Here is a 23,953-nt window from a genome sequence, read left to right on the forward strand (position 1 = left end):
AAAGTCCGTCGGCCAATTGTCCAGTCCATCTTGCTAGCAAGATGGACTGGAAACCAAGAAACTCTGCAGTCGACAGTCTTCAGTCTTCAGTCTACAGTCTACAGTCTACAGTCTACAGTGGGAGAAAGTCCGTCGGCCAATTGTCCAGTCCATCTTGTTAGCAAGTTGGACTGGAAACCAAGAAACTCTTCAGTCGACAGTCTACAGTACAGTCTACAGTCTACAGTCTACAGTACAGTCGTCAGTCGTCTGTCTTCAGTCTACAGTCTACAGTCTACTGTACTGTACAGTGTACAGTACAGTACTGTACAATCGACAATCGATAGTCTACAGTCTACAGTCTACAATCGACAGTCTACAGTCTACTGTACTGTACAGTACGTACTGTACAATCGACAATCGACAGTCTACAGTCTACAGTACAGTCTACAATCGACAGTCTACAGTACAGTCGACAGGTGGAGAAAGTCCGTCGGCCAATTGTCCAGTCCATCTTGCTAGCAAGTTGGACTGGAAACCAAGTACTGTACACTGTACAGTACAGTACTGTACTGTACTGTACACTGTACAGTCGTCAGTCGTCTGTCTTCAGTCTACAGTCTACAGTCTACAGTCTACAGTCTACAATCGACAGTCTACAGTCGACAGGTGGAGAAAGTCCGTCGGCCAATTGGCCCCCATTCAGTCATTGCCCATCTTGCTAGCAAGTTGGACTGGAAACCAACCTGCTGCTGTTGCTGTTGCTAGCTTGTCCATGTTTTCTTCTCCAATTTGCTTGTAGTGTATTGCACTTTGTGTGTTATCGTTGGCATTGCAGCTTTCTCCACCTCTTGCATCACGATCGGCCAGCGCCGCTATGTGGATCAAACCAGATGAAGTGTTATTAACCAATGCATTATGGTAGGTAGATGCCAAGATGGCATGTTGTTGTTGTTGCCTTTTCTGCCACCATCAGTGGTGACAATATTGATATTTGTCCCATCTGGTCTAGCATATTTTTTTGGGGGGGCCAAGGTCTCCATCCTAAAGTAAGTAGACATGTCATGATGGCCAATCGATCTCTTCTTCATTGCCTTGACGTCACGACAACCATGATGATCCACCATGATGAAATCATCATTGTACAAGATTGTAGCTAGGATAGTCATGATTGCGCCCAGTCATTTCCTTCTTGCATTGATGGTCTTTCTTTCTCTCTCTCTCTTCCTCGCTAGGGTGAATGAACGTTCCAATCACTTTTTTACCTTACAACGCCGGCGTGGACATGGCTCAACTGGATTGGCATCGCTCTTTATTGGAACCATCGATAATGTCCTTGATTCAAAGGTAAATCTTTTCCATCACTTTATACAACTCTTGTAGCCAGGCAGGATACAGTAGTCGTACATCAACATTGCTAGGCATCATCAACACAACAGCCACTTACATCGCAAAGTACATGGAAAATGCTCCATTTCCATCATCATCAACTTTAGTTACAACCCTAATTATGCATACTTTACAGCATACTTGCAATCAACGATCTCAACCCAAGGATGCAATCCTTCCTTCCTTAGTTTATCCTCGATCGGGCCGATGGCCTGATGCAAGGTATCCATTGGAAAATTTATCAGTCTACTACAGTCAAATACATCAATCTTGCAAGCATCCATTCTCATCACAAATCATCTTGCCCATGTTGACATCCTTGGATGATATGCGGATATCATGGCTAACCCTATCGTCCAGTTGTCAATCGTGACTAGTCTACTACAGACTGCCTCATGAAAACATGCAGCAAACAAATTCATTTTCCACCTTTTTTCCACTTTCCAACCACGATGGCAGCCTAGTCAAGATGGGTACTTGTATCTGTTTATGGGTGGACAATTTAAGGCCCACAATGTTGTTGTACTCTATCGGCCAACATCAATTGTAATCAATTTTAGTTTACATCTGCTATCCTCCCCATGACTCTTAGCATACAGTACAGTACAGCAAGATCCGTTATCCATTTGCTTATCTTTTCATTAATCCTAATTGATTCTTTTCTCCTTCTGCCCAATGGATTAGCCGGCGCCTTACCGAATTTTATCTCAAACAACCAACACGGAAATTAGCTATGGTAAGTCTATTTGGAGCTCAATTTTTTTTTCCAAGGGGGAGGAATACGCTTGAGTTCATCTCTCATCTACTTCCATCTTTTGTATCCCTCTATTTGCCTGTTTATTATTTAAAACATGTCCACTACTACCCAACGGTTATTCAACAACAACCTAAACCATGACTACTGTACTATAACAAGATTCCCGCTGCCTAGAAGGATAACAAGCTGAAGACAACCTTTCCACATAGACCATATTGATCCATGCTTCATGGATTACAACTCTTTTCTTTCTTTTTTTAATTTTAACCCATTCAAACTACCATAGCGTTGTATTAGATCCAAACCAAGTCTAAATTATAATCTTCTTGCAAATGTGCATGATCAATAAGTGGTGTAGAGCTAGAACTGCAATCAATGATTAATCAATCGTTCAACGATCGATTCATGAATGGGTGCTTGCAAAACAATCATCCTATGGGGAAAACAACGTCAATGATTGTTGCCATTTTCTTCTGCCATAGCCAATTGGTGTTGTGAAAAATGGCTGATAGTACGATATGCTGTAGGATAGCTATCGATAAATTGTACATTGCCTGCCCAGGAAAGAGTGATTCTTTATCATCAATCGATCCTTGGTCTCCCATCGTGCCCTACCAAGTCTGTTTGTAGGCCAACAATCATCGCAGATGGCAAAGTTTGTCCATTGCTTACGATCGTTAATCACCTTCTTAAAGTCCTTACGTTACCAATAGTCTACAAGATAGACTGAGCAAGGATAGCACACTCAACAAAAATACCTATGGCGATGGATGAGATCCAGTGTCATTTTACTCTTACAAAAGGATTCCAAAAATACGGTAGAAAATAGACTAGCAAAATGAGGACTAAGCAAGGGTAGCATGCTGAACAAATTCTCTACATGTTGTAATGACTACAAGTCCTCACTTTCCTTTTGATTACTCGCTTATTTTGCGTCCATTTTTTCTTTGGGAGGGGGAGCCAGTAATCCCTAGTATCAAAGAATGCACAACAGCAAGGATAACGTAGTAAATGGCGACTGGTTAGAATGACTACAAATCCTCATTTTACTTTGACAACATGGAAAAAAATAGGATATGGTACGATGGCTACAACTTCTCGCTGTATTTTTAGAACATAGACGATAACATAGCAAGCGCATACTGCGATAAATGAAATCGCTCTCTTTCCTTTCACCAAGGGGTGCACAAGATTGAGGAGAACGTGCCAAGTAAAATCTTGCACCCCTTGATTACCCACTGCCATTTACATTGAATTCAATGTAAAGCGTCAGCAATAATGTTCCTAAATAGATGGCTATCAACACTGGATTGTCAATCAGAAAATGATAGTTTACATCCCTAGCATGGATGAACTATTCTAGCCAACATCCAACATGCATGTTGTCCATTTTCCCACGATAGCAAACTGTCAATAATATCCACTAATTACTCCATTGAATGCGGAGGAAATCAATATCAAAGTGCAATAGATCCATATCGGCCATGGACAAGATCATATTATCCAAGCATGGTAGCAACCAATACTCCTGAGAAAGGACCATTGTGAGATCGCAATGGAAGTACTATGTCTTCTACTCGGCTACCTTACTATTGACATTGGCAAGTATTGCATTTCTGCTATAATCCATGAATAGCAGACAATCACTTGATTAAAATTGTCTGCTTCCAAGTTCAAAAGGCTGGGCGAACATATTGTCCAGTGGACATAGCCTACTGTCCATACGCAAGACAACGACGACTTGCATTCATGTTGTTCTTCGCCATTTTCCTTTTTCATCGACTAGCCTGCTGGCATGCAACCTTGTTGTCATAAATTGCATGCACTCTTTTTTGCCGCTAGTCCTTGCTATCCACATCATGTTTGGTCTCTAATCTTGACAACAATGGATACTCTCCTATCCTCAAAGCATCGGCTAGGAAACCTGATGTTATGGATATATTAGACGAATGTCTGCATTGAGTATTGTTGTCATGGACATGATGGACTACTTTTCCCAATACTGTCTCCATCCTATTTGGTCCAAGATGTTGACAAAAATGGATCTTTCCCTATCCTCCAACGACTTACTGTAGATACATCGGCTTTGCTGTATCTAAAAAAGTAGATTCCCTATCAAGTAACCCTAGGCGATGTTGATATCAAACTAATGTCTACATTTAGTAGTATTTTTGTCATGGATATGATGGACCACTTTTCCCAATACTGTCTCTATCCTATTTGGTCCAAGATGTGGACAAAAATGGATCTTTCCCTATCCTCCAACAACTTACTGTAGATACATCGGCTTTGCTGTATCTAAAAAAGTAGATTCCCTATCAAGTAACCCTAGGCGATGTTGATATCAAACTAATGTCTACATTTAGTAGTATTTTTGTCATGGATATGATGGACCACTTTTCCCAATACTGTCTCTATCCTATTTGGTCCAAGATGTGGACAAAAATGGATCTTTCCCTATCCTCCAACGACTTACTGTAGATACATCGGCTTTGCTGTATCTAAAAAAGTAGATTCCCTATCAAGTAACCCTAGGCGATGTTGATATCAAACTAATGTCTACATTTAGTAGTATTGTTATCATGGGCATGATGGACTACTTTTCCCAATACTGTTGTCGTTGCGATCCACATCATGTTTGGTCGAGGATCTTGATAAGAATGAATATTCTCCTATCCTCCAATATTTCCACTATGGAAAATTGCGAAATCAGCTTAAACAAATAACAAACATGGAGGATTCCTAAATCAACCTTGACAGTAACTTTCAAGTGAAAATCAACACCCTGCTACAAGTCCAATCCATTTCCTTTTACTACTCTATATCCCATTGAAGACACTTTGGTCGAGGCCAAGGATAAGTCTAAAACGAATGGATCGAATACAACCTACAGTAGTCTACATTAGCGCAAGGCAACCCATTTCCCTTGGATCAAAGTATGACTACCTTGAATCTACTCTCAATCAACAGTCTATCCAATATCTCAAAAGATAGAAACTTGATTATTCCCTTCTTTGATCTCATTTGTAATTCTTTTACTCTACTCTCTCTATTCATTATTTTGCTTGTATTTATTTACTTAAAAGGCCACAATAGAATCGATTTCAATAATATCCATGAATAGTAGATACATAGGATATTGTTATCGTGGTATCCCTATTTTGTCGGAGGAAAGAGGGACATTTTCGCTCTCAGTAAAGCACTGCATCCTATCTTCCAAGACGAGTAAGTTCTTGAAATGCCTTGAAAAGACGACACCGCTTCCAAAGATCCCACAACTATTCCAGTATCGATCAGTAAAATCAACTCATTTCTTGACTAACATCATCACTTGCTGGAAAAAATCGATCCATTGAAGAGTACATCATTAATGGGACTGATTCTATCTATATACTGTAATTATCATCAGTCTCCATTCAGTTTAGCATCCAATTGATTGTATTCTCTATTTGCAATGGTATTGACTTTCATTCAATCTTAATTACCAGAATATCCAATAATTTGGTCAATAATATTGACTGTGCACCTGTCTACATGTACAAATCGACTATGATTGATATAGTGATCGACGATAGAATATAGAATGACATTGTTGCATGCAAGGTGAGGAATAATGCCAATAGATTAGTAGTATTTCTAATTGATGAAGAAAATCATCAACAACCATGATGGATTGATTCAAACAATACACGAGTGTTATTCAGAATAGGAGTGAAATCTTAGGATAGAGGAAGAAAAGTCCTCAAGAGCTACAAATGATTGCTATGCGATGACGCCATTCTACTAAATGGATTAATGATGCACATAGACTATTCTAATTGTCGCCAAGTCGTTCATTGAATGCTATTACTAATAGACAAGAGATCTGCGATGATACCATCTTATTCTACGACAAGGCCTAGCGATCTTTAGCGCTAACGATAAAATACTAAACTGTAATCGTCTACTAAGGAATTTTCTGAACTTCAACAAATTGTCCTCGGTCATTTTCAGCTCATGTCATCGATTTCCACTAGGAAGGGAAAAAATGATTATCGTTGCATCGAGAACCGCATAGTCATTCATTTGCTATCGATACAGTATATGGATACAAAAATTCCAGTAAAAGTGAAAAATATCTACTATACTGCATGTAAAATATCCTTTCAAACTAGAGCAACAGTAGAAGAAAATAGTTGTTGACTCGATAGCCATTCAAATATCAATAATGAATTACTGTAATTCTATCAATTATTGACCTAAAGAATAGCAGCAAAGTACAATCGATTATGATAGAAAGCTTTTATTTTCCAAATACTTTATTAATTAAATTAATGGAAAACACGTTGATCTTATTTTGGGGATGCTATTGTTGTCATCCTGTAAGCCTATAAATTTGCAATCTCTTATCCGTTGTAATGTAATTTAGGCTATTACAGGTATGATGATGGCTCTTGTTCGCTTAATCAGACTAATTGTGTTCTACTTTGCTTGACTTAATAGTTATTGCTGCTGGATTAACTCGTGAAGAAATTATGGAGCATTGGCTGTGGCTGGAAGAAAATTTACTTCCAACTTTAGGTAATTACTGATTGGATTAAATATCAATCAGATGAAACAATTTTTATTCTGGACGCCATTCTCTTAAAAATTTCAATGTTTAATACATTTTAAAAATGTACCGCTATGTAGCGAACCATTGAATCTGTTACCCATAGGATGAGACGATTGGACGCATATGCTAGAAATCTTCTTAGCACCACAGTATTTCTTACGAGTAATAATAAAAATATGTCGGATCATAAAAGCGAGAAGGAATATCTTGATATTAAACTACTTTAACGCTACTGAACTTTTCATCCTTGATATCCTTATTGAAAGTTATAATAAGCTATTTCTTACTAGCCATCGTGCTAGTTTACTCTTCCTTTCCTTGCTGTTCTTATTTATTGGAGTCGCCATGATACTCGCTTACTACGCTCATTTTGGATAGTTTCCATCATTTGCAATATATCTTAATCATGATCTTGTGATCGGTCGATCTGATTGTATTCTTATCGTACAGAAACCTTCGATAACGGCGATGATGCTAGAGAATTTACCTGCGCTAAAATAGAAAGTCTAATTGCGAATGAAGCTGATCCAACCGAATCTTCTGCTGAGGGTAAGTATATCTACCTAAAATCAATAACTGTGCTTACAATTTAACATGTTTACGCTACAGGATAAGAATCATTTTTTTCAGTTGTCAGTACAATACGATAATATTCATAATAAATTTATACCTTTAAGAGTTCATTTAATTCAGATATTAGATATTATTTTTGCCGACAATCACTTCTCATTGATAGACTATTTATTTGTAAAACATCGATTATTAATGGCTGAAATACTATGTTAAATTCCTTTACTTCGGTATACGTGTATTTAGGCGATTACAGAATCGCTATTGTAAACTGACATCTCCATTTTAGTAATTAATGGCTAATTCTTTATCTGCTACAGATTCTGAAAGTGTAAAATTTAGAGCTGCTGTAATTAGATTTAGGAAATTGTTTGGTATGCCTGAAGGAGAAAAGCTCGTTAATTGTAAGTTAAATCATTTGAAAATTTTTACTTTACTATCTAGTAATTATAATTGGTAGATAATTTTTGATCAAGATGTTGGTCGATGTATTGATTAAAGCATTGAGTACTTCGCGGTCGATATCATATCTACAAATAAAATGATAACTAATTCTTACCTCACTGTTATCATGCTAATGTATATACAATATTTCTTTCATTTCTTGTCTTATTCCATATCGTGATTGATTACGTATCGAAATCAGATTACTCATGTAGCTACTGGAAAGGAAAAGTTCCCCGCCAAGGGTGGCTTTATTTATCAATTAATCATCTTAGTTTTTATTCATTTCTAATGGGTAAAGAAGCTAGAGTTGTTATTAGATGGACCGATGTGGTGGTATGGAAAGCTTGCAGCTATTTTTTCAAATTGAAGTGAATATCACAATTAATTCCTATTAATTTGCAATTATTATTCTAGAAAATAACCAAGAACAACAATATGGTTCTACGCGATTCTGTAAAAGTAGTAACGAGAGACAAAGTGGTACGATCATTTAAATTAATTTAGCTAGTTAGGAATGGTGACCTACATAATAATGGATGTAGTAAAGCACCAGAGTGAATACTTGATTAGTTGAGTATTGTATAGAATGTAACCGATATCCTTATGTTTTGTTAGTGCTATTTTTCTTTTTTGCTGCATCCCAATGAAACGTTACGCTTAATGGAACAACTAGCTAATTTAGCTATGAAAAAGTAGGTATTCTGTGATTCGTTTATAGTATTGGATACTTTCATAGTAAAATTGTTAATTCACAATTAGATTTATATCGCTAGACCGTATCAAGGTTAGATTGATAAACAATCTTCTTTTTATAGGCTTCTATCTACTGATGATAGTGAAGATAAAACTCTAAAGTGAGCAATGTTAATATTTTGAATGCAGCTGTAATAAGATCAATTCATGATACAGTAGCTTAGAGCTGTTGATCGACTTAATTTTACTAATACCATTGGATGACTTTTTTAATGGCAAAACAGTAGCTTGAACGCTTTGTCTTATGGCAGAAAGAAGGCATCAACATTAATGAGAGAATTGGATGTTCGTGCTAGATCTGAACACTATAGGTTAATAACTATGATTTAGATAGATAGAAGGTATAATACATTGCGATAGAAACATGACACGTGATAAACTTATGGCAATACCATCTATTTCAGGCATACCTTTACTCTTCCATCAGATGAGATGTTAGATGGTGTTGCTGACTGTACAGCTTGGCTTCCTTATTTAAAAACGAATATTTGGGGAACACTACATTGTTCTTTAAACTATCTTTGCTATATTACCAAAGTAAGTTATTGCGTAGGATGTCAGTCATACGATAAATGCTTCTATTGATATATCTTACATGAATCAATATTATGACCTATTATTTATTATAGCAAAATCCTGATTTTTGTAAAATTGTAATACCGATGAGAGAAATAACTGTGGTTGAGAAAGTAGACGGCCAGTCGGTTGCTCCTAGTGCCTTACATATTACGACAAAGAGCAAGGTAAAAGTCAATTATTGTACCTGTATTATAACTGATAGCCATGTAATTTCTTGCTTAAATTAATTTTGCATGGTAGATGTCCTTTTTATTTGGAATGCTAAAAGATAGAAGCTTAATAACTGGGAGGATATCGGACTTTTTGGCCCGTATTCCATCCACAACCACGTCAGTAAACCCTTTTACAGTACTTTCTATGCGATCACTAAACTTACTAAAATTTGACGAACAAAATAGACATACTTAAAGCAGATATTTTTTGGTGTAAAATAGAATTCCTGGAGATCGTAAAACGATAGGTGATTTAGAAAATACCATCGCTAACATGCACTTAACAACGAGCGAAAAAGTCAAGGAAGATGGTCCGTTAGACGTGATGAGTGTGCGTTTCCGAAAAAATGATGACAATGTTAAGTTATCAAGGATTGACAGCGATGATAAGCTAGAAGAAGCTGATATTATCAACGATGATGATGGTAGCGATGATATCAAAACACCAATTACGTTCACACAACCAGAAGATAGTCCTAAAACTATGAGCAAAAATGCGGGAACTTATGCCGACCCTTTAGCAAAAGTATTTACAACAGGTTACTCAGCCCCGCCCGTCAAGGAGTCTATGAAGGAACATGTTTGGATGCTTCACTTCGCAGAGTATGGCCGGTTAGTAAAATGGAGAACAGATAGTAATAGTTGAGCTGCTTTAGATATTTAAGATCCCTTTTTCTATCATTCGTACCATTACAGAGGAGTTTGCATGTACAGAACTTCTAAAACTAGAGAACTTATTACGAAGGGCATCCCAGATTCTTTACGATCAGAGATATGGTTACTGTTTTCCGGTGCAATCAATGAAGTAGGTTCTCAAGATTAAGGAACGTTTTTATATTTGTGTATATATATAGTATTAGATATTAACGTCAGTAATTTTCTATAACACAACAGCACGCCATTCATCCCAATTATTATAAGAAAATTGTCGATGAATGCGCTGGAAAGGCGACAATTGCCACTGAAGAGATAGAACGAGATTTACATAGGTAGTGCAGTTATCGACTATAGATTCGTATTTGCTATCAAGTGTATTGTGATCGATTAGCAATCAATTAAACCTATAAATCAAATATTCTCAAATAGAACATAATTATTTTTTCAAGTCTATAATTTACGCGTAAGGTATATCAACTAAAAGATGCACTTTTATTACTTATTTCTAAAGATCCCTTCCGGAACATCCAGCCTTTCAATCGGATGTCGGTATTGCTGCACTCCGACGCGTATTAACTGCTTATGCATGGAGAAATCCCACAATAGGTGTGTAGCTTATAATTATTCGCCCCAATAAAATATCATATCAATCAGTGTATACCTTCTTTTTTCACCTAAACAAGGTTACTGCCAAGCCATGAACATTGTTGCTTCCGTTCTGCTGTTATATGCCAAAGAAGAAGAATCATTCTGGCTTATGGTTGCTATCTGTGAACGCTTACTCCCTGATTACTATAATACACGTGTCGTTGGAGCTTTAGTTGACCAGGGTACGTATAACCTGTTTTGCCTACTGCAATAAATATTTATGTAACCGTCTTTGAATTCTGTACGAAATAGTTTTGACCACTTTCTCATCACTCCTTTAGCTGTATTTGAAGAGCTTACTCGCGTGTATTTACCGGACATTTATGAACATTTAAAAAAACTAGGCATCTTAGATATGATTAGTTTATCTTGGTTTCTAACAATTTTTGTCAGGTTGGTTTATAAAGCGCTAAAAAGTAGTATGATAATTTTACACAAGCAGAGAGTTTACGATGAAATTGACATTAATTTTATTTGTATAGTGTCATGCCTTTTAGTAGTGCGGTAAGAATAATTGATTGCTTTTTTTACGATGGCGCTAAGGTTTGTAAAAAAAATATTTCATAAATTCTATTATATTTATGATGGTTAGCACAATAGATTGTTTCTATATCTAATTATACATGTATTATTCTCAATATACATTAGGCTATCTTTCAAATTGCTTTAGCCGTTTTGGATGCTAATAAAATGGAGTTGATGTCAGTATTTGATGATGGAGAAGCAATGACAATATTGAGCCAGTATTTAGATAGTGTAACCAACCGCGATAGTATTATGACTGTAACTAAGAAACATTCGGCCTCGGCCAAAGGATATTTAGAGCACCGCAAGGTAATTTTCCTCTTGATTGTAAATAATTAATTTGTTTCCATTTCAATTTTAACTTTGACTAAATCTGTAACCTATCATCAATGTGTTAGACGGTAGAAGTATCAGATCTTATTCGAGATTCATACGAAAAATTTGGTAATATCTCTGATTTAAAAATAAATCGTTTACGTAATTCTCTTCGCTTAAAAGTTGTACAGGTAAAAATAAAATAAATAATCAATTTTGAGAAATGTAGGTTACAATTGATGTAATCATTGACACAAATATATTCCTTTAGAAACTTGAAGATAACGCAAAGAAAAATGTTGTTCGAAGCGTTGCTGCTGATACTTTATTTGAAAACCACGAATTAGAAGACATGTATGCTTTATTTAAGGTAATTTTTTATGTTTGATTTTGGCGCTATACTTTCATTCAAGCTTATAATTGAATGACTGGGTGAATAATTGTAGGAAGGACATTTACAGAACGCTTACTGGGGTTCTGCTATCAGTAAAGACAAGAAAGAAACATCAAAAGGTCATACATACGAAAGGAATGAGCACACTATTGATAAAGAACAGTTTAAAGCGTTATATTTTTGTCTGTCACCATGGACTAATAATCTTCAAAATGGTACTGGTGATAGGGATGAAGTAGTCGCTAATCGAATTTTTAAGGTCTTGTCTCAATTACTAAGATACATGCAAGTGTAATTGATGTCAATCTATGTGACCTGATAACATTTTGCAATATCAATGTAGGTTTTAGACGACGACAAACGTGGTATGATTACATTCAGAGATTTTGCTTGGGGACTCGGTGTTATATGTCGTGGAACTACCAAAGAGAAATTATCTTTCCTATACAGGATGCATGTGCAACCTGTATTATCTGAAGATGGAATTGAAATTAATAACACTTCTACAGAAAAAGTAACTCCAATAGAAGAATACGATGGAGACGATAGTGAAAACGAAAATTTTAAAGACGATAAAACAAGTACTGACAGTGGCGCTAATTTCAAACAATCAGCAGACTCATCTTCTCAATTATCTCAAAATTTATCTTATTTCTTGAAATATAAGAAAAAGAGGCAATACGAACAAGAGCGAAAATTGCCTCTAATGAGTCAGGTACCTTGATTGCCTACGAACTAGTAACCGTACAATGTACCGTATATTATGCGAATTATTTTTCAGTTCAATTAATCCTGTACTAAGATTTCGTTCTTTTTCGTGCATTGTACTTGGTAGGCTCAATTTATTCAGCTATGGAAAACCATGTTTGGATTATTTCATGAAACGAGCAATGAACACAAACTCTGCCCAGCTGTTGCGAAATGTGGTGCACTTATTTTAGATGTTGGAAACAAAAAGAAATTTGGTTCAACGTTAGATTTATCTAGTAAAGTGGATACAGATGTTGAGATGGAATCTGAAACTGGTAATGATAGGAGAGACGAAAATGCTTCTGGATCGGCGAAGCGTGGTGGACATATTGATCCGCCCAGTGCTTGGAATGTAACATTCGATCAAATATACGCTACCATTTTAGATAATGAAGAGCTGCACGATTATTTTGAAGAAACATTTGAACTTGATCTGCTATCTGCAAAATCTCGCGCTGGGCAGTTAACTGAAGCTGCGGGTACAAACTCGTCTGCTGTTGTTTAATAAATGAAGAAACGCATTATTGAAGAATATCTCATCGCCACTTAGCGTTCGCTAGGATTTTCGATGCGACTTATTTGTAAATTATAAATTATGTTTATGAAATTGTTTTACCAGAGCTAGATAAGTATTTACCTTACTTCAGTGGGGCTTGCTGTATTCATCTAAATAAGTCTTTGCAAGAAGTGACGGTTTGTTACAGAACAAAATAATATTTTTACTTGTACAAAAAGATATTTTTTCATTGCTAAATCTTTCATTTGCTTCAATTATCTTAAGGACTTGAGATTAATAGTTATGTGATTTTGCCCATTTTATTTTAAAAAGAGAAAATCTGATCCTGTGTAATGCCTTTGAAGTTGCGCTTTATTTCATTGCAACACAGAATTTGATATTATAATACTTGAAAGAAAGCTGATCAATATTGCTGAAACATATTTAGAGAGCAGATTTAAAATACTAGGCTGTCATTTGCTATCACTCACAATTGGTTGAAGATGTTAGTATGGATGTATTTTGTCTATCATGGATTTGTTAGTATGATTAATGATGTTATCATCATGGAGTCATAGCTTGCTTTTTGGATATTCTCTTTTTAATGGAGACCATTTTGTCTTGTAAAAGAAATTATATGTCTTTTCATTTTATGACTATACAAGGAATGTGGTGCAAATAGAAGCAATACACGTATAATATATTGGGGCTGCATTTGCTTTCACTATTTGCATATATATATATATATATATCTACATACGAATATGTAATTTACAGTAATGGATTGATTAATGATTACATGCAGAAATGATATAGTAACCATCATAACTTTTGCTTATAGTACATGTGACGACGTACGTATTGATATAGGACGGCTGTTTATTTATAAATAGCTTTGAAAAGGCTGTATCTGCTTTCACTATAATGTTACCGTAGAAATGATCGAATTCATATTTTTTAGCTTTATGGTGTAATAATAGTTATTACGTTTCCTTAGTCAAACAGGATTATTTTCTTTTGCAATAATGTAACGAATCCATGTTGCTTGCTAATATGATAAATTCTAATGGAGGCTATAAGATACTCCACAATAAGGAATTGCTTTATTTAGAATTAAAACTTTTTCAAATGATATTGCGATCGTTGATATAGATAATAACTATTGCCGCATATATTATTTGCACTAGCGAGAAAAAATGACAATAAAAATGATGTGAAATAATTATTTATATTGTGATTTTATTGATAACATAATGAAAACCATCATGCAACTACTACGGTCGGATAGCAATGCAGGTCATGTTGATGCGTATGCGCCAGACAAGGTAGACTAGCAAATGGATAGTTGGTTGATTGATCGTACTGAACAAGAAGAAAGTAAGAAAATGAACATGGAAACTATCATTCTGTCCTATTCATTTTCCAAAGAGATGATTCTCTATATCATAGCAAATTTACTACATTTAGCATGGGATGAATCTTTTTTTCGGATGTTATACTTGTAATTGTAATAACTCCCTTCAAGCTGCAGTAACGATAATAGTAATAAGAATTTTACTTGGCTTCCTTTGAAGGTAGTAATAATGTTTACATTTCTATGTTGATAACAAGGTCTATACAGTAGTAAAGTACGAGGACATCGAGTACAACCAGTACATGCTCTATTCTGTATCATTTCAAATTATATATCATAGCGAGTATGTACAGTAAGAAAACTAGGATTCGATTAATTCATTCATTATCAATATATTCTGTAGCATAATGACTTGATGAGAGCTAGGCTACATGTTATATCACAAAAGCGACCATGTCTCATGTCATATAGAATACAGTAGAGTACAATGATTATCATCAGGACATTTAGAATATCATGATTGCAGTTAGTAAGCTAAATGGATGTATTTGACAATTTTTCGGTCAATTCATCAGCTGGTAACGAATCAACAAAGTTCATGTAATGCTGGTAAGGACGTTTAGCGACTAAATTGCAAAAATCTTGATCATTTTTAGTTATAAAAGAGCCCAATGAAGGCTGATATGGTCCTTCCCATAAGCGAAGATGTTTAAGATAGGCTATTCTATTGTATAAGCGTTTAGTGGAGTAGCCTAATGCAGATGGACAGTTATGAATTTGTTCCAGATCGATCTTGAGATGATCACGTAAGAGGGCAAATTTGATTTTCATCGACTTGACAGTATAACCAAGGCATGGAGGATTGATCCAAATAATTCGACGTGGGCTACCACCACCATAACCTACTTCAACTAGCCAATGTACTTTTTCCTCTAATTTATTGATATTGGTGACAAAGATGGAGGGATAACGTAGTAATAGGCTAACAATTTCACTACGATCGAAACCTAACCTTTCCAGCCAAACGATTTTAAAGCTGAAACCACTACTAGTCGCATAGAGAAGACGAGGTTGGCGTTTAATCAATGTCAATACTGTTGCAGGATTCATACCAATTTCAGCGATACAATTAATGCGTTCTTCAATAGTACCTTTACGTGAGATTAAAAAGTAGGGATATTTACGAATAATTTGCTTGACAGCAGCATCATTCTTAAAGAAGTGATATAAATAATGGATCTTGGGAAGGATATTGCTTTTCACATCATAAGCTAACAAGCGTGGAAATTTAACAGCTGTACTACGGACCCAATCCATATCCAGATATTCCTTACCCCAAAATTCAATTCTTTCAATTAATAGTTTTTTCTCCATGACTACAATAAATGGCCACATAGTAAATATTTTATTGAGCCCTGCGGTCTGGAAACCGAACGATTGTAAACATTGTATGCTATCACAAGTGTAGTCCAAACTCCATTCTCGACTACCGCTGGCGAGTAATTTCTTGGCCACCGATTTTTTCAGCTGTAATCCTGTCTTTTCTAGTACATTGTTGATGAAGATATCATCACTAAATTCATTGCAGAGAATAACATTAATATTAAAGCAACGATATTGCATCGGTAATGTTAGCCTAGGTAAAGTCTTGATAGGCGTTGAAAATTTGCTTGCAATCTTCCAAATTAGCGACGCCATGTTGTCAAAGCTATTCCCAATCAACTGATTAGAGTCACGTAGAGAGCCGCCCTATACTGTACCGTACGGTACTCTACTGGACCGTATTGAACGGTACCGAACCTTACCGCGCCGTACTGAACCGCGCCGAACTGTACTGGTCCGCGCTGGTCCAGATCGAACTGTACTGAACTAAACTAAACTAAACTAAACTGGACTTGTCTAGGTCATACAAACACAATACAGTATTAGACCTGACAGTAGTGCCAACCATATCAACACCATCCAGATCGAACCGCCCTGAACCGTACCGCACTGGACTGGTCCGCGCTGATCCATATCGCACTGAACTGCACTGAACTGCACTGCACTGAACTGCACTGCACTGTACTGAACTGCACTACACTGAACTGCACTACACTGAACTGCACTGAACTGAACTGAACTGAACTGAACTGCACTGAACTGCACTGAACTGCACTGAACTGAACTGAACTGATCTGCACTGATCTGCACTGCACTGAACTGAACTGCACTGAACTGCACTAAACTAAACTGAACTCAACTAAACTAAACTAAACTAAACTAAACTAAACTAAACTAAACTAGACTAAACTAAACTAGACTAAACTAAACTAGACTAAACTAAACTGAACTAAACTGAACTAAACTGAACTAAACTGAACTAAACTGAACTAAACTAAACTAAACTAAACTGAACTTGTCTATGTCATACAAACACCGTATTAGACCTGACAGTATACAAAGGTGCAGCGAGAGACAGTGATTGTTGTTGGTTTCTATATGCAATGATACAGTACTGAGAATGGCGTATGTTGCTGGTCATTTCAAGTGTATTGTATATCTGCAATGGGTACACTATGGTCGTCCACGATTGTTGCGCAAAATGAGCTGCTCAACTCCATACGCACTGGTGCTTTCCACTGAATGTCATCGTAAACACCGAGTTGGATTTTTGCAGCAGATGGGCAAATTGTCAGATGGCACAGCCAAGAGACTCAAGTGAGAGCTTTGATTGTGGCTGTAGGTGCCTTTCTGTGTTTGCAATTCCATCTGACGACGGAGAACGTTTTCATGCGTTCAATTGCTTATGAATCATACCAAATTCAAGGATGGCTAAGCAATATTGACAAGAAAGAGAGTGACTACAAGTGGCTGTTGACTGCAAAATACTGTTACTTTCAATACATTACTGTACTATACTCTCAGTCTCTAGTAGACGTTGAAATATACAGACCTAGGAACGTCTCAGAACATTGCTGTTTGCGATATTAAAATCTCCAGAACATGATCTTACTGCATACAAAATTTGGAAATAAAGTTTGGACGCATCTGTCATACAGAACTAAATAAGATGTGTCCAGACTTTCCGGACACCCTGCACAGTACTGGAATGTCGAGGCCAAAGACAAATTCTCTCTTAGTTATCATAGAGTTGTAGATACCTCTACTAGTCTACGCTTGGCACTATCATTTTTTCAGTCTTTCTTGACATGCAATACAGTTAAAATGACCAGTCAAATATTCGGCTGCACATTTTTACTATGATGAAGAATCCTTTCCTGCCCCTCTCTTTGTACTATTGTTGATTCTTTAATGCACTTACTGTAGTGTTCGTCCCCGTTCAAGGCAAGTAAATTACTTTAACGGGCGTTCACTTCAAAAGAGTACCGAGACTGACTGACTGACTCTTTTTTCTCCTCATTCTACGATAGGCTATCACTAAAACTGTACAGTATACTGTAATAGTTGGCCACGGCAATGGTTGACAGTAGAGTGCATCATTTTGGACTTGATTTTAGTTGACTTGAATTCACTCTTTCGCCATGTTGTGCGAAATGCTTTACAACAGCTTTATTCTACTTGGATGTTTACTGGAGTTGACGTCAAGCCGCTGCTTGTCATCCAGTCCCAATGATGGTTGTGCGCAGGTCCAACTTCATTCACTGAGTGGTGAACAACCTATTGTGACGTCACACTATTTGAATTTGCAAGCGGCAGTTTAAAGTCGGACTCGAGTGTCAACGTTTGCAAACGTTTTTCTGTCAGGTCAATTGGACAGTACGCGTCAACAACGACTGAGTCAAGCTACAGTGCTACACACCATCGCTTTGTCTTCGACCATGGACTGCAAAGAGTCTAAATTGTAAACAACCTCTGCAGCGCTCCATAAGGATTTTCACTGGTGAACGGTTCAGTAAGCTGCAGACAGAGTCATTGCCAGCCAGTGAAATTTTACAATTTTTTTTTTTTTTTCTCTCTCTTTGAATCCCTTTGATTTTCTTACATTGGTTGCCAATTTAGCCTAATAAGGGAAAGCAATCCAGTTTTAGATTGATTTTTGCAAGTAATTTACCTAGCCTGGTGTGTTGTAGTCGTCGATTGGCTAAAAAAGAAAGCAGGTAAGGTTCAAAAATGAGCTTGGTTATGCTCGGTTCTCTTTGGCCAACCAAAGCACGCATACAGCCATGGCAATCATGCCTTGGGCTCGTTGTCCATGGCGTCCTTTCAACTTGATTTTCAATGCATAGCTTTAACCTAACTACAAATAGCCAGACAAATAAATTATTGTAATATGTTTTTTTGGGGCAGGTAGACTACGAGGTAGTTTTATCGTTGTCGGTGGAGGAAAATACTTCATCGAGTAACACTGTTGTCGACGACGACGACAAGCGGATTGTGTGACCAAGTGGGATCACAGAGACTTGAAAGCCTTCTACAAAGCAACAACCTTGACCAACATTACATTACAAAGACTGAGACTAGATTTGCATTGGCAACGACTGGTATAAGATAGAAGATTGATTCAAGCTAAAAGATTCATTATTATTACAGTAACCTGATAGAATAGAGAGTGGAAGACAAGCTTAAAAGCACACATCAACTTACACTTTCTCCAAGTTCAAGACATTGCACGTTAGTCACCTACAAGTACCTATTGAAAATCATCAACCTGAACCATGGCATCACTAATATTTAGTATGGATAATCGAGATCATGCTTACATCGTCATACGTCAATTATTGTGTAGCCGTCGAATTAAAGTACCCGATGGTGTAATCCAAGCTAATAGGGTAAGTGAATTAGTACAAACACTTTGAAAGCGTTATATTAGCTTGTCAGAGCCATCCAAACAGGCTGTGCCGTATTTTATAGTCGATCCTGCTATGCTTTGCATGTAACGGATGTAAATCCTCTGTAACAATGATCGCCAAGAAAGACAGTTAACATACAGACAGATACATTGCTATCTTGATCCCATTCCTTAAGCAATAGAAGAAGCTTTCTAGATTTTACAATCTACCAACATAACAAGCCTATACCACACTATCGGTAGATGCGCATCCCTGCCATACTTCCATCAAAGGAGCTGTCAAACAATAGAAATAGTTATCGATCAATCCTATTCGATTGCTTCAAGGTTAATAGTTAGAATTATAAGTAGGATAAAGTGGCAAGATAACCTACTCGTAAGTAGCATAAAGTACACCAACTGAACACGATGTAGCCATGTTAGTCAGATTTCTGTCTAAAGTCCATGACCTACAAATGAAAGCTTCTATAAACGGACAACCCCTATTGCTCTACCTTATTAACCTTGATACAGTGTATTTAAAAACAGCAAGAAGTGATTGTATAGTCTATTTTGACTGCTAAGCATTTGTCATGATTCGCGTATCGTTTATTATTGTAGAATCATAGCCAAGACAACCCTGCTTCAGTTTTAGGATTGCCAGCAACATTGGTCCCATACAAGCAAGATAATCAAACGGAACACTATGCCATTCCAACGTAAGTAACTGCAGCATTTTAGAAATTAATTATCGGCAACTACTTTAATGCATAGAATGACGCAATCAAATGCTACTCCTACAACAATCGCAGTTTTCATTATTCCTTTACGTGTCGTATGCTTTATATAGTTAACACGAATAGACCTCCAAAAATTTGTTAGTACACTATAAAGTTAACGAGATATAGATATACATGCACTGATGACCGTCAAAATCATCTGTCTGTCTTAGTTATTCTAACGCTCTACATGTTGTATTACGTACATCTCTCTAGAAAGTGGGACCAATACCTCACCTATCATGTCACTAGAATTCACTACATGATCAAATTAGTTAATGCAACTGTTGCATATCAGGAAATCATATCAGCAGTTAAATAAACTACCAGTGTAGCATAATAACACGATTGTAGCTAATTTATAATATTAGTTTCTAACAATTTCTGTTTAAATAATTAGACGCTGATATATGCAACTTTAATCGAATCAATCTAATCAATTCTATAACTGCAATGTTTCCCAACAGCTTTTTACATCAAACAAGTGAATTTCTACGAAGACATCTTCACACAGAAGGCCTGTTCAGAAAATCTGGATCACGTTCACGACAAAAAATACTACTGGTAAATAGCTAAAAGCGATGTTTAATTCAATTCGTAATCTCTTCGTAAAATTAAATTATGCTTCAAAATACTACAACAACGTACTAGGCACAAATCGGTAAAGTTAACCAGGATTGGAGTGAAGATGCTAATGTGCATGATATTGCTACGTTATGGAAGCAATTTCTACGTTCCTTGTCCTTTCCTGTATTGCCTCACGAATTTCATGAAGCACTTTTACAATGTGCTTCAATGAAAGCAAGTCGTCTGCATCAAATGACAATATTATTACTGTGCTTGTTATTTCCACGGGATAACTTAAACGTTTTGCATTATATTATGAAATTTCTGAAAGATGTTGCTACTCAATCCGATCAAAATCAAATGGATAGTAATAACTTAGCACTAGTTTTAACGCCAAGTTTAATGCCTGACGTCAGCAATAATGATGATAATAGCGATTTACTATCATTACAAACAACCATCATAAAAACTTTAATCGATAATGCCGATAAAATTGGCTTTATACCATCTGACGTACTGGAAGATATCCAACAGCTTAAAGATAAATTCACTTTGTTGCCCAATGATGACAAATTTGCAATGAATAAATTTAGTAGTAAGTATTATGCTATTGTTAGTACTTACTAGACAACTGCCTTCGTACGACTGCTTAATAAATTGCAAATAATACAGTATTCACTAAATAGAGCGTCAGTCGGAATATATCATTTATTTGATTCAAAATCAACACTCTTTAATGCTTAAATATGTGTATTACTAAAATTTATCATAGATCAAAAGAAGAGCAAACGTCGTTTAAGAACTCGATCATCGAATGCTCGTCTATGCAGGGCTGGTATTGATCCTCATAACAAAAAATGTAAGACTACGGAACAAAACTTGACCTACCGTATGGACTAGTTACTAATAATTCAGCTATTACAACTTAGTTGACTGTGCAGTTTTAGCGTCAATAAAGGATAATAGAAATAATTACTACAGTACGAAGATATTTCCTAAGCCTTTTCAAATCAAGATTGACTTACAATTGATAATTACTACTAAAGCTAAATCGAGACAGGCTATATCACCAGACTTTCTAAAGGCCTTAAAGGACGATAATGCTACCAATTCGGTCGTTGGCCCTGTAGTTAGTTTCAATTCCGAAGCATGTTCCTCTCCATTGTTGGATTCAGCTCAAGGATTAAAAAGAAAACATGATAACAGCAACATGATGAAAGCAACGAAAAAGTTTGTGCTGCATTATGCTTATATCTCTAAATTTTACTGTGGCTGATTGGAGCCAACTGATTTTTAAGCTTTTCATATATGAACTCTGATTTCATACTATTTGGAATCATTGCTATTATTGTAGGCGTGCTGCTTCAGTCATGCAACGTATACACAGTCCTTATGTATCGATGACGTCAAAGCTGCGTGGTCGTTCGTCCAAATTTCCGCAGATACAGCAACGTTAGTTACTGTTCAAAGGCATGCTTGGTTTTATGTACTAGATAATATATTATAATGTCGATATTATTTTAATCATAATAGTAATTATAATGGAATTCCTTACAATTATTGTAGTATATCTATAGATTAATGTCTTACATATTTGGAATTGCAGTTCCTTCTATGTTTAACAATGAGAATGCAGAACCAGCGTTTTTACGCTTGGGCCAACAAATTGGTAACTTAACTCCCACAAAAGTAAATACACATCGTCGCCACAAAAGTGCAAGAAGACCAATGTAAGTCAAAATTTACATATACCAACTAGTTACATTTTACCACAGATTTAAAAAAGTATTAATATGATTTCGTTGATACGACAATAACAGTTGACACTCGTCAGTACTTTGACCAGATTGTATGAATAGATTTACTTCATCGTATATCATTAACATATAGTCTACACTGAAAAGAATTTACTCGACGATAACAAGCTGTATTGCTTTAAATCAACTGTTGTCATCTATTTTCACTAGGCGTGCAGGATTTGTTGGAAGGATGCCTGTACCTGAGACTTCAACTGATAGCCAACGCCATTCGGTAAAGATTGAAGACGGATACGAAATTATTAGCAGTGCAGGTAACTTTAGCGTTTTTAACTATTTGATAATCTCATAGGAGTCATTGTATAAAGTGGAATCAACTTTTAAAACTTGTAAATTCTGTTAGTTTATAAAAAATTAATTGTTACCTAGCTCAGCTAACCACATCTTTTCTATTCTATTATTGATATCATGTACAGTCTAAAAAAAGAGTGCATTGTTTTTACTCAGTGCTTTGCGCTAAAAAGAAAAGTTATTGAGCTATTAGATGCTATATCTTAAGAATTTGAAAATCCAAGCGATACTTTTAAAGCAAGACATGAGTATGGATAAGGGATGTCTACGTGTTAAACTATTATTACTATAAGTACTTTTACTTTGTCATTTGATTTTTCCCATTGTTGGGTAAAAAAAATGTAGACATAAGTCTAGTTAATCAATTATTCGATTAAAAAGTTTTTAATGATTGTAACTACGAAATATCCGTTAAAAATCGTAATATAATTCAAAACAGCTTACGAAGAAAATGTCAGCCGTAGATTGTAACTGTGATGATACGATCATTTAATATCGCCTTATGCCATTTGGCTTTCTAGTGTTACCGCACCTTATGAAACCAAATCAGGAATGATGCATTACTGAAGAGCTACGTTATAAGAATTTTGAGTTTAAAAAATGGACTTAATTTTTAAAACTGTGATCGTAATCATATAATTTCAATAATACGGTCACTAATACTATTTCTTGCCTATTCTTTGAAGTATTGATAATTAATCAATATACTGCTCTGCAGTTGTAAAATGTTTATACGAAGTTGTGTATTTGTATGTAATTGACATACCATAATACTGTGTTGTTACCTTGTTTACATTTTGGCACACCTCAATCCATTTATGTTGTATATGATCACATATAAAATAAAGCCCAAAGAGTTTATCACCATACTGTCAATAATATAATTATACCTTGGCAACACTTAGCACGCCTGTCATAGCGAATTCAGTTAGGATAAAATCATGATCATCCTAGGCTTGGTAATGAATGGGTTTAGAATCTTCTTCGATTCTTGGAAATTTGAGTTATTAAAATTAAGCAAATCTCTAATGTGACATACATATCGCTATAATTAGCACAAGCTACAACAGGTTTCGATGTGGATTACTACGGCAAATAATGCCACAGCCAACCACAATAACGGTAGTTCTTGGAGGGATACTGCATTTCTCCTAATATTCCGACTGTGAAATCAATTTCGAGTTACTATCTAGCTTCAATAGCGACTGTACAGTTCTTTAACCCAATCTTGATACATTTCAATTATTATAACATATCAGTAATTTGAATAGTTAATGCCCATTCAGCGATAGGTATTCTTAGCCAAGTG

General features: G+C 36.0%; 3 protein-coding genes across 3 annotated transcripts; 2 read left to right on the top strand and 1 right to left on the bottom strand.

The window, feature by feature from the left end:
* Window positions 1-856: 856 nt before the first annotated feature.
* Window positions 857-14,265, top strand: TRIADDRAFT_51540 (uncharacterized protein; the record flags this gene model as incomplete). The annotated part of the gene is made up of 31 exons (XM_002107701.1): window positions 857-900; window positions 1,215-1,326; window positions 1,505-1,590; window positions 2,053-2,104; window positions 5,212-5,350; window positions 6,608-6,685; window positions 7,170-7,268; window positions 7,610-7,693; window positions 7,936-8,069; window positions 8,151-8,216; window positions 8,352-8,428; window positions 8,552-8,590; window positions 8,714-8,800; window positions 8,894-9,026; window positions 9,119-9,232; window positions 9,309-9,397; window positions 9,503-9,892; window positions 9,977-10,085; window positions 10,175-10,269; window positions 10,449-10,543; window positions 10,621-10,767; window positions 10,867-10,978; window positions 11,068-11,128; window positions 11,234-11,419; window positions 11,509-11,616; window positions 11,697-11,795; window positions 11,872-12,078; window positions 12,163-12,534; window positions 12,655-13,048; window positions 13,189-13,262; window positions 14,218-14,265. The coding sequence occupies 31 exons, from the start codon at window positions 857-859 to the stop codon at window positions 14,263-14,265; spliced, it is 3,930 nt and encodes a 1,309-aa protein (XP_002107737.1).
* Window positions 14,266-14,953: 688 nt separating this feature from the next.
* TRIADDRAFT_51541 (uncharacterized protein) lies at window positions 14,954-16,117 on the bottom strand (the record flags this gene model as incomplete). The annotated part of the gene is made up of 1 exon (XM_002108497.1): window positions 14,954-16,117. The coding sequence occupies one exon, from the start codon at window positions 16,115-16,117 to the stop codon at window positions 14,954-14,956; it is 1,164 nt and encodes a 387-aa protein (XP_002108533.1).
* Window positions 16,118-19,077: 2,960 nt separating this feature from the next.
* TRIADDRAFT_51542 (uncharacterized protein) lies at window positions 19,078-23,200 on the top strand (the record flags this gene model as incomplete). Its single annotated transcript, XM_002107702.1, has 10 exons — window positions 19,078-19,191; window positions 19,812-19,909; window positions 20,437-20,533; window positions 20,621-21,131; window positions 21,309-21,395; window positions 21,583-21,665; window positions 21,891-22,022; window positions 22,103-22,266; window positions 22,504-22,607; window positions 23,166-23,200. 10 exons carry the CDS (start codon window positions 19,078-19,080, stop codon window positions 23,198-23,200), a joined length of 1,425 nt encoding a protein of 474 aa, XP_002107738.1.
* Window positions 23,201-23,953: the final 753 nt, after the last annotated feature.

The sequence above is a fragment of the Trichoplax adhaerens genome, genomic scaffold (genome assembly GCF_000150275.1).
Source record: "Trichoplax adhaerens TRIADscaffold_1 genomic scaffold, whole genome shotgun sequence".
NCBI classification, from domain to species: domain Eukaryota; kingdom Metazoa; phylum Placozoa; class Uniplacotomia; order Trichoplacea; family Trichoplacidae; genus Trichoplax; species Trichoplax adhaerens.